This window comes from Anomaloglossus baeobatrachus, unplaced genomic scaffold, assembly GCF_048569485.1.
Source record: "Anomaloglossus baeobatrachus isolate aAnoBae1 unplaced genomic scaffold, aAnoBae1.hap1 Scaffold_4532, whole genome shotgun sequence".
Taxonomy (NCBI): domain Eukaryota; kingdom Metazoa; phylum Chordata; class Amphibia; order Anura; family Aromobatidae; genus Anomaloglossus; species Anomaloglossus baeobatrachus.
The window spans coordinates 1-14,264 of NW_027443871.1; the positions used below are offsets into that span (position 1 = coordinate 1).

The window sequence follows — 14,264 nt, forward strand, 5'->3', positions numbered from 1 at the left end:
GTGGCAAAGAGTGGCTTCCACCATAGTGGTGCAGAGAGCATGTATTAAAAGGTTCCCTGTCCGCATTGGATGCCTGCCTCCCGCCGACAATAACAGTTGACTATCAAGGGTTTCAGTAGCAGTACAGACCTTAATCAGCTCATTGCCAAGCAGCATCGCTTTTTTGTTTTTTCTCCCATTTCTCACAAGCTGAACTCAAAGATCTAAGGCTATGTGCCCACGGGACTCTGTATCTGCGGATTTTTCTGTATCAAAATCCGCAGCTTTCCCCCGGAATCCGCACCTTTTCATAGGTGCCGATTTGATGCGGATTTGACACGGATTTTGCGATTTTTGTTTTTTTTTAATTCAATTGAATAGGCAAAATCCGCACGAAAATCCGCAACAATAATTGACATGTTACAGATTTTTCCGCACGAAAATCCGCACGATTTCCGCTGCGGAAAAATCCGCAGCGTGGGCACAGCATTTCCCAAATGCCATAGAAATGGCTGGGGAGTAGCTGTGCTGCAGACTTTTTCTATGTACACAAAAGGTCAATTTCCTTGTCAGATATGTTCACAGATTGTCTAAATCTGTCTTAGGCCCGTTTCACACGTCAGTGAAAAACAGTGACGTTTTTCACTGGCGTGTAAAACACGCACATGTCCCTGCGTGTGCCGTGAATCACGGCACACGTGGGTTGTCTAAGTGCAATCCGGGCTCCGTTATCCGTGGCCCGTGATTGCACTTAGAAATCAACTCACCTGTGCACGCTCCCGCTGTCCGTGGTGCTGATCGCTCCCGCGACGCAGCATCCGGCCGGCGGTGACCCCTGCAGCAGCTGCTTCCGGGTCGGCTGTGTCGCGCATAATGAATATGCGCGACAGTAATCAGCCGGCTTAGAAGCAGCAGGGAGGATGGGCTGCAGAGGACATCGCTGGACACCGGGTGAGTTAAAATGTTTATTATTTTAAATGCACGTTTTTTTCTGGCACGTGTTTCACGGACCACACCACTGCGTGGTCCGTGGAACATCAGTGATGCCAGAAAAAAATGGACATGTCTCCGTGCAGCAATCACGCACACGCGGGTACGCTGCACGGAGACACGTGCATTGAAAAATCACTGACTTGTGAGCAGACCCATTCATTATAATGGGTCTGCGTATGTCAGTGATTCTGGTACGTTTAAAAAAAAAGCACAAACGTACCACAATCACTGACGTGTGAAAGGGGCCTTAGGCCCGTTTCACACGTCAGTGAAAAACACTGACGTTTTTCACTGGTGTGTAAAACACGCACATGTCCCTCCGTGTGCCGTGAATCACGGCACACGTGGGTTGTCTAGGTGCAATCCGGGCTCCGTTCTCCGTGGACCGTGATTGCACTTAGAGATTAACTCACCTGTGCGCGCTCCCGCTCTCCATGGTGCTGATCGCTCCCGCGGTGCAGCATCCGGCTGGCGCTGACCCCCGCAGCAGCTGCTTCCGGGTCGGCTGTGTCGTGCATCATGAATATGCGCGACAGTAATGAGCCGGCTCAGAAGCAGCAAGCTGCACGGGCTGCAGAGGACATAGCTGGAGCCGGGTGAGTAAAAATGTTTTTTATTTTAAAAGCATGTTTTTTTCTGGCACGTGTTTCACGGAACACACCACTGCGTGGTCTGTGGGACATCAGTGATGCCAGAAAAAAATGGACATGTCTCCGTGCGGCAATCACGGACACGCGTGAACGCTGCACGGAGACACGGTCAGTGAAAAATCACTGACGTGTGAGCAGACTCATTCATTATAATGGGTCTGCGTATGTCAGTGATTCTGGTACGTTTAAAAAAAAGCACAAACGTATCAGAATCACTGACGTGTGAAACAGGCCTTAGGCCTCTTTCACACGTTCGTGAAAAACCACGCACGTTTTTCACGGACGTGTCAGAGGTGTGTTTTGCCCTCCGTGAGCCGTGTTTATGGCACAAGTGTGTTCTCCGTGTGTTATCCGTGATAACACACGGAGAACGGGAAATTTCTACTCACCTGTCCCTGGTGTCGCTGTCCGTGGTGCTGATCTTCGGTCTTCGGTCCTGCCGACTCCCTGCTGCTGCAGCTTCCGGCCACAGTGAAGTGAATATGCAATGAGCATAGTGAGCAGCAGTCGGAAGCAAGTGACAGCAGTGGCAGAGACTGCAGGGCTGGAGAAGGTGAGTAAAGTTTTTGTTTTTTTTATTTTTCTCAAACACGTGTGTTTTCTCCGGCGCGTGTCACACGGAACACCTCCGTGTGGTCCATTTGCGTTCTGTTTGACACCCGTGATGCCGGAGAAAAACGGACATGTTGACGTGTGGAGCACACGGACACACGTATGCTCCACACTTACACACGGTCCATGGCAGAACACGCACGTGAGCGCAGACCCATTGATTTTAATGGGTCTACGTGTGCCCGTGTCTCCGGTACGTGAGGAAAAGGACCAAACACATACTGGAGACAAGGACGTGTGAAGGAGTCCTTAGGTTGTGTTTACACAGGGCTTTTTTGGTAAGTTTTTTTTTCCTGACCAAAACCTGATCTTGTGGCAGAAAATCTCCTTTTAGTCATCTGCGTTTTTGGTGCGTTTTTCATGTGTTTTTTAGTGGCGGTTTTGCGGCAGATTTGGTGCAGATTTACTGCTTTTTTTCTACAAATGAGTTGTATCAATGAAAAAACGGAGCAAATCTGCAGCAAAGAATTGACATGCTCATTCTTTAAAAACCTGACCAAAAATGCAGGTATTTGACAAAACAGTCAGGAAAAAAACCTGATGTGTTTGTCTTTCTGTGTGTGTGTGTGCATGAGATTTGAGAAATCTCATAGACTTTGCTGGGACTGTAAAAAGCAGCTTTTTATTAGCATGGATTTGCATTAAACCAAGACAAATCTGAAGCTAAAAAACGCAGCAAAAACTTACCAAAAAAGCCCTGTGTGAACATATCCTTAGTGAGCCCTTCTTCTTTGCTGAGATAATCCAGCCACCTCACAGGTGTGGCATATCAAGATACTAATTAGACAGCATGATTATTGCACAGGTGTGCCTTAGGCTGGTCACAATAGAAGGCCATTCTAAAATATGCAGTTTTATTACAGAGCACAATGCCACAGATGTCGCAGGTTTTCAGGGAGTGTGCAATTAGCGTACTGACTGCAGGAATGTCACCAGAGCTGTTGCCTGTCACCTGAATGTTCATTCCTCTACTATAAGCAGTCTCTAAATGAGAATTTGGCAGCACATCCAACTGGCTTCACAACTGCAGAGCACGTGTAATCACAACAGCCCAGAACCTCAACATCCAGCATCTTCACGTCCAAGATCATCTTAGACCAGCTGCTGCAACAATCAGTTTGTATAGCCAAATAATTTATGAACACAGTCAGAAATCATTTCAATGGAGCTCATCTACATGCTCCTTGTCCTCAACGGGGTCTCCACCTGTCTGCAGTTCGTCATCAAAAGCAACTTGAGTGGGCAAGACTGGAAAATGGTAATCACAACAGGTACTGAATGGTTTCCGCCACACACACACACACACACACACACACACACACACACACACACACACACAGCTCCCCAATACTGTAAAACTGCACATTTTAGAGTAGCCTTTTATTGCGGCCAGCCTAAGGCACACCTGTGCAATAATCATGCCGTCTAATCAGCATCTTGATATGCCACACCTGTGAGGTGGATGGATTATCTCTGCAATGGAGGAGTGCTCACTAACACAGATTTAGATACATTTTTAATAACAATATCTTAGGGGTAAAAAGGCCTTTTACATAGAAAAAGTCTTAAATCTTTGAGTTCAGCTCATGAAAAATGGGAGCACAAACAAAATTGTTGCATTTATATTTTTGTTCAGTGTATATCCCCCGTTCTGCCACTCACTTTTAAGGCCACTTTACACACAGCGACATCGCTAACGAGATGTTATTGGGGTCACGGAATTCGTGACGCATATCCGGCCTCGTTAGCGACGTCGTTCCGTGTGACACATACGAACGACTGCTAACGATCAAAAATACTCACCATATCGTTGATCGTTGTCCGGTCGCTCTAATCTCGATTATCATTGCTGTTGCAGGACGCAGGTTGTTCGTCGTTCCTGTGACAGCACACATCGCTATGTGTGACACCTCGGGAACGAGGAACATCATCGTCTCGTCCCTGCGGCCCCCGGCAACGAGGAAAGAAGTAGGTGGGCGGGATGTTACGGCCGTTCATCTCCGCCCCTCCGCTTCTATTGGGTGGCCGCTTAGTGACGCCGCTTTGACGCCGCACGAACCGCCCCCTTAGAAAGGAGGCCGTTTGCCGGCCACAGCAACGTTGCTAGGCAGGTAAGTACGTGTGACGGGTGTAAGCGATGTTGTGCGTCACGGGCAGCGATTTGCCCGTGACACACAACCGACGGGGGCGGGTACGTTCACCAGCGACATCAGGATGGTGTAGGGAGCTTCATCTATTCCCTGCTTTTCTGATGTTGGATATATGTCCTCCCACCTTATAAAATGAGCAGGGATCAACTTACTCCTTCCTGTATACAATTATTACTGGTCATTTATTTTGTCTATTAAGGTTAAGTCACACAATGCAGTCATGGCACTGGTTTTGTTACTTTTTTTTTTTTCAAAACCACAGCGTTTTTCCCCAGTTTAGTAAAAAGTGAAACAAGTACCACTACCACAACATATGATAAAACCTTTATGTATAGAAGTCATGGTTACAATGAAGAAATTCATTGTCAGATGGGAAAAAGGAGGCATCAGGGCATGTAAAATGGAGAAATTGGGTGTAAAGCGCCTGTTATGTTTCACAGAAACTTATTGTGTAATGGAATATCCCTAGAACCGGAAAGTCATACAGAAGTAATGGCGGCAATGATGGTCTACCTCATAGCCACTGATGCTGATCTGAATAGAAACATCAAGAGGCTGGTTGGTAACTCCTGCCACAGACTTCACCAGTGACATAAAGAGTAATGGAAACCAGACAATGCAGATCAAGGCAAAAATAATCACGCCACCCATTCCATATTTCACAATCTTTTTCTTCTTCTGTCCTGGGGGCTCTGGGTATTTCTACAAAATAATAGAAAACCTGTCAAATTTAGGTCAGCAAATACAAATACTGCATACAAATACCTTGCAATCAGTAGCTTATTCTTTCCATTAAGCACACATGCACGCTTCCCAGAACTGAGTGTGCATGTGACTGTGCGATCGCTGCCAGCTCAAGGAATACTTCGGCTGACAGCAATTGGAGATCTATTTCTGCCTCAAGGCACATTCCCCTTCACATGTGGATGGCTTCCAGTTGGCAGACCCCACCAAAGTATTCCAAATTGTCAGGATCACAAAGAACATGCCCAACTATTTGTGAAGAGGTGTACCTACATTGTTTAACTAAACCAAGTTTCAGACGGTTGTAATACGGCTACAAGAGCATGGACCACTCATGGTGTACTATAGATAGCTAGGAGCCTGTTATACAGATGCTAAATTACATGTTTTCTAAGAGGCCCCTGTAAGTATATGTTGTCTTGTAAAATGCCTTTGTATTCCAATACAGTTATAAAATAAGTATGAGTATAAGTGGCAAAAACAACAGCTCTCAGTATACATTCAGTCCAAAATACCCACCAGGCGGGTTAAAAGCGGAGCGGAATTTTTACCTTCTCAGACTCCCGCCAGCACTTCATAATGAAAATATTAGCATAGATGTCCTCCACACATATCCAACTCGATAAACTAAGTGTAGTATCTGTCCAGATCCAATCCATGACAGCCCTCATCTCGGTTAGGAATGGCACCATGCGGAAACTATGGAAGAGGAGTTAAAAGATGCAGTATAACATACAGGTGAGAGCTTGGGACATGTGGAGGCTGTGTTTGGAGAGCAGTGTGCCAGAAAGCTGTTATGAAGGTGTTGAGATAGAGCAAGAGAGGGTGGTAAAACCAACAACAACGTCAAGAAGACAGGAAAATCAAAGAGCTGCTGCTGGTAGGACCCACTGTCAATGGAGGACACAGGTGTGGTGTCTGTTTATAAATAGGAATGTATTTATACAGTGGCATCAGATCTGGAATCATTCATTCTTATACAGAGGAGGGGTCTGTATGAAGGGTTTTAATCTATCAAATAAACAGCCGCACTCTGAGACATTAACGTATACAGACATTGAATACTGGAATTTGAATATGCATTTCTGCTAAGGAAGTAAATGTAAATATTTAGACACTTAAGGGTGCTTTACACGCTGCAACATCGCTAGCAATCTCGTTAGCGATGTGACACGCTAGATCGCAGATGCGATCCGCAAATGCGACCGGAGCTATAAAAATGACCTATGTGCGATCTCGGCAGATCGCATCTGCGATCTAGCGTGTCACATCGCTAACGAGATCGCTAGCGATGTCGCAGCGTGTAAAGCACCCTTTAGAATATAAAAAAAGGCCCATTTTATGAGAGCCCAGCAGCCAGCGTCAAGGCATATCTCATATGCTGGGTCCCCATCTAGTGATGCCTCTATATGGGCTGAATAGCCTACAATTTTAGGGGCTTTTTTATTTCCTTAGCAGCAATGCGAGTCTAATTTCCTATATTCAATGTATGTATACCTTAGAGTCTCAGAGTTCAGTTGTTTATTTGTTAATTTCATGTTCAGCATGCACCTGTTCACACTTGTCTGTTAGGAAGTGCCGTCAGTTTTCTTATTTTGCATAAAGGGTACTGACCTTTTATCTTTATTTAGTAGGTCAGGTGTGATCTTTATTCATTTTGGGAACTGATGCCATGATGCTTAAGGCCCTGTCACACACAGATAAATCTGCGGCAGATCTGTGGTTGCAGTGAAATTGTGTACAATCAGTGCCAGGTTTGTGGCTGTGTACAAATGGAACAATATGTCCATGATTTCACTGCAACCACAGATCTGCCAAAGATTTATCTCTGTGTGTGATGGGGCCTTTAGTAAAACAGTAGAGACGCTAAGGATGTCGGGCATAGAAGTGAAGACCAACTGCCAAAGAGGACCGGACTAAACACTGGACCAGGGCAACCAGCATTGTATTGCTCATCTCTAAGGATTATTGTTATCAGAGCCTTTTTACGTTAACCTGTATAACTGATTATTGCAGTAGTGAAACTTGTCTCAAGCTTCAGCTTCTCACCCCTGGAATAGGAAGAGGTTGATGCAGTTGTAACTCTTCGTAAGAAAGTTTCCCAGGACTCTATTTGGGTAGCCACACTTGATTTGATAAGCTGACAAACCAAAGTACACACATTTCACAAAGTACCACAACTGTGCCACGTGATTTGTATTAAATCTCCTGTAAAACAGACAATAGAAAAGAACAAGGATGAGTGAATTATATAGAAAGAACTCACATGACACCCGGATTATGGCGAAAAGAAAATGCTGCAAGTTCATGTTGTAAAATTGAAGTAGGTCAATCACTGGCTTCCTCATTGTATAAGACGTCCGGTACAGCATAATCTAATATCATGACTTTATATCAAGGACGAAGCATCAATGTAACTGACCAACGTGCGGAGAAAACTTCCTATTTGTGGGATTCTAACACATCCCTTATAAATAATACTGTCTGCAACTACTGATCTGAGAAACAATTAAATTACATAGGACCATTTTGAAAAATGGACTCAATACTGAAAACATTCTAATTCAATACATATTGCACTTGGCTGCATTTATATTATACACCTTGTCTGTAAAACTTCAATGGATGTTTTCCTTCTGCAAAACAGATATAATTAGTGCATACTGCTGCATTTATGAAATATGTATATATTTTACTGATCCATAAGATTAGACCAGTTAAAAGGGTTCTCAGAGGATGGAAAAAAATAAAGAAAATGTCATTATGAATAAAGTCCCAAATACTTTAATCAGGGCATTACATCCATTCATTATGTCTAGGGAGGTAATTACACTGACAGAATCCTGTCCTAGAATGTTACTGGACCTGGGGTCTGTGAGAATGCACAGTAGAAACTCTCCCCCTCCCATTATGTGTAGGAAGATGTGCTCCAGTGGCTATCTGGATCTAATGCTGGAGATAGGAGGGGGAATGAGGTAAAGAAAGGCTGCTAACACTCCTGTCCATCATTTGTTTCTGATCTAATACTGGACCTGGAGATACCAAAGGTGCTGAGGTAAGAAGAGGCTGCATACTAAGCTATCTGTCCTGTCTAAATGATCTAATACTGGAGATAGCAGAGATGCTGTGGTAAGAAAAGGTTCCACACACTGCTGTCTACTCTGTCTTTTTGATCTAATGCTGGAAATACCAGAGATGCTGAGGTAAGAAAAGGCTGCTCACACCACTGCTATCCTTGCCTATCTGATCTAATACTATAGATACCAGGATTGCTGAGGTAAATAGAGACTGCTCACACTGCTGCTATCCTTGCCTATCTGATCTAATACTATAGATACCAGGATTGCTGAGGTAAGAGGAGGCCACTCACACTGCTGTCCACCCTATCTGTCTGATCTAATACTGGAGCTACCAAGGAGTGATGAGGTAAGAAGAGGCTGCAAACACTGCTGACAACCCTGCCCATCTGATCTATTACTGGAAATACCAGAAATGCTGAGGTAAGAAAACGCTGCTCACACCAAAGCTATACACTGCTGACCATCCTCCTTATCTGATCTATTACTAGAGATACCAAGGGTGCTGAGGTAAGAAGAAGCTGCACACACTGCTGCCATCTCTGCCTGTCTGATCTAATACTGGAGATACCAGGAGTGCTGAGGTAAGAAGAGGCCTCTCACACTACTGTTTTTTTTCCAATGGTCATGTATTCTACTTGTACCTGCTCTCAATAAATGTATATTATTGCATCTATTGGACCTTTTGATCGTGGTCTTTATTTTTGTTTGATCTAATACTGAACATACCAGGGATGCCAATGTAAGAAGGGGCTCCTCAAAATTCTGACCACCATGTCTATCTGAATGTTGAATGGTTGCGGTCATCCAAATAACTGACACCATGCACTACCCACTTATCTCGAGGTGACAGCAGCATGACTTTTTTACTGCACATGCTTATAGACACATGTCCTATTAACATTGTAGGCCAGGTTGTAGTGATACAAGATGGCTGTAATTTTAATGTACTATAGTTATTACTGTTGTGAGACTGTGACCGGGGTTATCTATGACGGCCGGTATGTCTCGCCCCGGTTGTGCTCACTCCATGATAGAAAGTAACTCCACTACAGGGTTAATGCTGTTTCCCTACAGGCTGAAGGAAGGGTTAAAAGGAAACAGGAACAAGGGCAGGTGTGCCGGGTGTGAGGGAGTGAACACAACTCCCTGAGTTCTCTGCTGGAGAGGCACATGTGTACTGTTGTGGACTTTTGTTTGGATATTAAACCGTGTGCTGTGACTCTTGGTGCCTGGATCCCGTGTCTTCTGCTGCGCAGCCGACCACGCTACCTCACATATGGTGGAGAATGCGGGCACACCAGCCCGGTGAGGTGTAGCTTCCATTTCTGGTGACCCGGTAGCACATGTCCTGGATTCAAGCGGCTATACTAAAGCCCAAACTCGGCGACGCCATGGAGGAAATACTAAAGCAGCAGCAACAGATCAATGCACACCTGCTCCAGTCGTTGGATCATCAGCAGCACTCTTTGAAATTGCAGGAACAAAGGCACCAAGAACAGATGGTTCTCCTGGCCAAGTCGATCCGTGCCGGATCGGCAGCAACAACCCCGGGCCCGGGTGACGACGGCAGCGTCCGGAAAGCGGTGAGACAAGCGTTGCAAAAGATGACCCCGGGGGATGATGTGGAAGTGTTCCTGGCGGTGTTTGAGCGGGTGGCCGAGCGGGAAAAGCTGCCGACCCCCCAGTGGGCTGAGGTATTGTCGCCCTATCTGACGGGGGAGCTCCAAAAAGCGTACCTGGACCTCTGTACCGAGGACGCCTTAGAATATGCGACCCTGAAAGCCAAAATACTTGCTCGGTTGGGGGTGAATACCTATGTACGGGCTCAGCGGGTAAATCAGTGGTTCTATGAGGAAGCCAAACCCGTACGCTCCCAGGCCTATGACTTGTTGCATCTCGTAAAGAAGTGGTTGCAGCCTGACACTCTGAGCCCGGCGCAAATGGTGGAAAGGGTAGTAGTTGATCGTTTTGTGCGCACTTTACCCGTCACCATTCAACGGTGGGTAGGACAGGGCAACCCAAGTACCCTGGACCAATTAGTGGGCTTGGTAGAGCGGCATGTGGCTACGCAGGACTTGATACGGGACACTGAGACTTTGCGTACCGCTCGTCGGTCCGGCCCCTCCAAGCCTAGGGCCAAGGGCCCACCGCTGACACCGGGGCAGGAGTCCGCTACCGTCCCGTCTGAGGCCGCGCCCGCCGTCCCTGAGGTCCGGAAGGCTATATACCCTAAACGACAACTCGTCAAGGGGGTTTCCTTCCCTATTAGATGTTGGCGGTGCCAGCGGGTGGGACATATGGAAGCCCAGTGTCCACTCACCACGGAGCCCATGGATTGTGGGGTTACCCGGCGGGGTTCAATGTATGCTCAGGTGGTGTGTACCGCTGACCTCGTCTCCCCAGAGACTGAGCCCCACTTGTGCCAAATACAGGTGAATGGATGTCCGGTTACAGGCTTGTTGGATTCCGGAAGCTTAGTGACCCTTGTGCGATCAACCTTGAGGGCTAAAGTAAAGGCCACAGGATGTACTGTGGGGGTGGTTTGCATACATGGGGACCGCCGAGACTATCCCACGGGGATTGTCACCATCACAGCACCTTGCGGTCAGGTGCAACATGAGGTGGCACTTATTAACACTCTTCCCTATGATGTGATCCTAGGAAGGGATCTGCCCTATTTTTGGACTTTATGGAAGGGACCTCCTAAGTCCCCTCAGATATTGGTCAGTCCGGGACCTGAGCCCTACAATCCTGAATCTGGGACGCCTGCCGTAGGGGTCCCCATGATAGGGACAGAATGTGAACCCGATAGGTCGCCCCTAGAGGTATTGGCAGGAGAGGCTGAGACGGTCGAGCCCATCCCGGAGTTGGAGGCGTCCCCGGATACGTTTGGGACAGCCCAACTCCAGGACCCTTCATTAATACATGCCCGGAGTCGGGTGACAGTAGTTGACGGGGTGGCACAGCTGCCCGGTGCCCAGGTAAGGTACCCCCATTTCGCTCTTAAGCAGGATTTACTCTACCGGGTAGATGAAATACGGGGCGTGGGGGTAGAGCAGTTGGTGGTGCCCCAGCCGTATCGCCGGCGGGTCCTCGACTTGGCTCATAAACACCTGATGAGTGGCCACCTAGGGGTCAAGAAAACGCAGGAGCGAATATTGCAAAGGTTCTATTGGCCCGGGGTCTTTGGGGAGGTAAAACGGTTCTGTGAAACCTGCCCGGAGTGTCAGCTTACCGCACCCCTGACCCACTTTCGCAGTCCGTTGGTACCGTTACCCATTATAGAAGTCCCTTTTGAACGGATAGGGATGGATCTGGTGGGGCCCCTCGTAAAGTCCGCTCGAGGGCACCAACACATCCTAGTGATCGTTGACTATGCCACCCGGTATCCAGAGGCGATACCTCTCAGACATACTGCGGCGAAGCTTATAGCTCGGGAGTTGTTTGCTGTGTTCTGCCGGGTGGGGTTGCCCAAGGAGATCCTTACGGATCAGGGGACCCCATTCATGTCTAAAGTAACCAAAGAGCTATGCCGGCTACTCCAGATCAAGCAGTTGCGTACGTCTGTGTATCATCCTCAGACGGATGGGTTAGTAGAACGATTCAATAAAACCCTGAAAACCATGCTCAAAAGGGTGATCTCCAAAGACGGGAAAGACTGGGATATGATGCTTCCCTATTTGATGTTTGCCATACGAGAGGTGCCACAGGCATCCACGGGGTTTTCGCCTTTTGAATTGTTATACGGGCGACATCCCCGGGGATTGTTGGACCTGGCAAAGGAAACATGGGAGCAAGAGCCCACCCCCCATAAAAGTGTGATTGAACACATTTTAGGAATGCAGAACCGCATAAGCGCGGTCATGCCAATTGTGAAGGAGCATTTACAGGAGGCTCAGGCCGCGCAAAGCGGCCGCTACAATAGACAAGCCACCGTGCGGACCTTTAAACCCGGGGATCGGGTGTTGGTTTTAATCCCCACGGCGGAGAGTAAATTCCTGGCTCAGTGGCAAGGCCCCTACGAGATAAAGGAAAGAGTCGGGGTGGTCAACTATAAAGTATTGCAGCCCGGTAGGCGGAAACCCGAACAAATATACCATATCAACCTATTAAAACCTTGGCAGGAACGGGAAACCCTGATGGTTGTTTTCTCCCCAACTCCCTCCTCTTCGGGTCGTTCACATCCGGCTCCAACAACCTCCGGAGAGGACGAACCGGAAGTAAGGATTGGAGAAGCCCTCACCAAGACACAGAGGCGAGAGGCCAGACGGCTGGTTCAGCAGAACCCCGATGTCTTCTCCGAGCTGCCTGGTAGGACCAGTCTGATACGACATGACATTGTCACCGAGCCTCACCTGAAGGTACGCCTGAAGTCATACCGGGTGCCGGAGGCTCGAAGACAAGCCATATCAGAGGAAGTGAAGACAATGCTACGCCTGGGGGTCATCGAAAAATCCCGGAGTGAATGGGCTAGTCCCATTGTCCTAATACCAAAAAATGATGGCTCCTTAAGGTTCTGTAATGACTTTAGGAGATTGAACGAAGTATCCAAGTTCGATCTCTACCCCATGCCCCGGGTGGATGAGCTGATTGATAGGCTGGGACAGGCGCGATATTTCACCACGCTCGACCTGACCAAGGGGTACTGGCAGGTGCCACTGACGGCGTCCGCCAAGGAGAAAACCGCTTTTGTTACGCCGGAGGGTCTCTTCCACTATGTTGTCTTGCCTTTTGGGTTACATGGCGCTCCGGCCACGTTCCAGAGGTTGATGGACTTGGTGCTGGAACCCCACCAGGCGTATGCATCAGCGTACCTTGATGACATCATTATTTACAGCTCTGAGTGGCAGACCCACTTGGAACAGGTACAAGCGGTGGTGAACGCGCTCCGAACAGCCGGATTGACAGCCAATCCCAAGAAATGTGCGTTGGGGCTCACGGAAGCCCGCTACTTGGGCTACGTAATAGGCCAAGGAGTGATTAAGCCTCAAATTAACAAAGTTGAGGCGATCCAGAAGTGGCCTAGACCCCTGACCACGAAGCAGGTTAGGGCCTTCCTGGGTATCGTGGGGTATTACAGGAGGTTTGTAAAAGATTTTGCGGGACTATCAGCCCCCTTGACGGACCTTCTCAAAGGCAAGAAGTCCGTCATGGTGCGCTGGACTCCGCAGGCCGAGGACTCCTTCCGGGCCTTGAAGGGGGTCCTGTGCGGACAGCCCGTTCTTGTCAACCCTGATTTCCAGAAGGAGTTCATAGTACAGACTGATGCCTCGGAGGTCGGCCTGGGTGCAGTACTGTCTCAGGTAGTTCAGGGGGAGGAACACCCCGTCACCTTCTTAAGTAGGAAGCTCACCCCTCCCGAGCGGAATTATAGCGTAGTGGAGAAGGAGTGCCTGGCGATCAAGTTGGCCTTGGAGTCCCTACGCTATTACCTGCTGGGACGGCAGTTTCGCTTGGTGACGGATCACTCTCCGCTGGTCTGGATGAGGTCCGCCAAGGAAAGGAATGCCCGGGTTACCCGGTGGTTCCTTTCTCTGCAGAACTTCCGGTTTACGGTTGAACACCGGGCCGGTAGGTTGCAGGGCAACGCCGATGCCTTGTCCCGCGGCCCGTGTGTGATGGCAGGAGTTCAACCCCGCACGCTTGAACTGAGGGGGAGGGTATGTGAGACTGTGACCGGGGTTATCTATGACGGCCGGTATGTCTCGCCCCGGTTGTGCTCACTCCATGATAGAAAGTAACAAGGGCGGGTGTGCCGGGTGTGAGGGAGTGAACACAACTCCCTGAGTTCTCTGCTGGAGAGGCACATGTGTACTGTTGTGGACTTTTGTTTGGATATTAAACCATGTGCTGTGACTCTTGGTGCCTGGATCCCGTGTCTTCTGCTGCGCAGCCGACCACGCTACCTCACACTGTCCTGAGGTAAGAAGAAGCTGCACACACTGCTGCCATCCCTTCCTATCTCATCTAATACTGGAGATACCAGGAGTGCTGAGGTAAGAAAAGGCATATCACACTACTGTTCAAAATGTCTATCTGATCTGGTAGTACTGGAG

At 48.2% G+C, this 14,264-nt stretch overlaps 1 protein-coding gene across 1 annotated transcript; it reads right to left on the bottom strand.

Moving 5' to 3' along the window:
- Positions 1–4,849: 4,849 nt before the first annotated feature.
- LOC142280501 (piezo-type mechanosensitive ion channel component 2-like) lies at positions 4,850–7,336 on the bottom strand (the record flags this gene model as incomplete). Its single annotated transcript, XM_075332742.1, has 3 exons — positions 4,850–5,086; positions 5,680–5,827; positions 7,178–7,336. Coding segments are annotated over 3 exons (544 nt in total), but the record flags the coding sequence as incomplete, so codon positions are not given.
- Between the last annotated feature and the right edge of the window lie 6,928 nt (positions 7,337–14,264).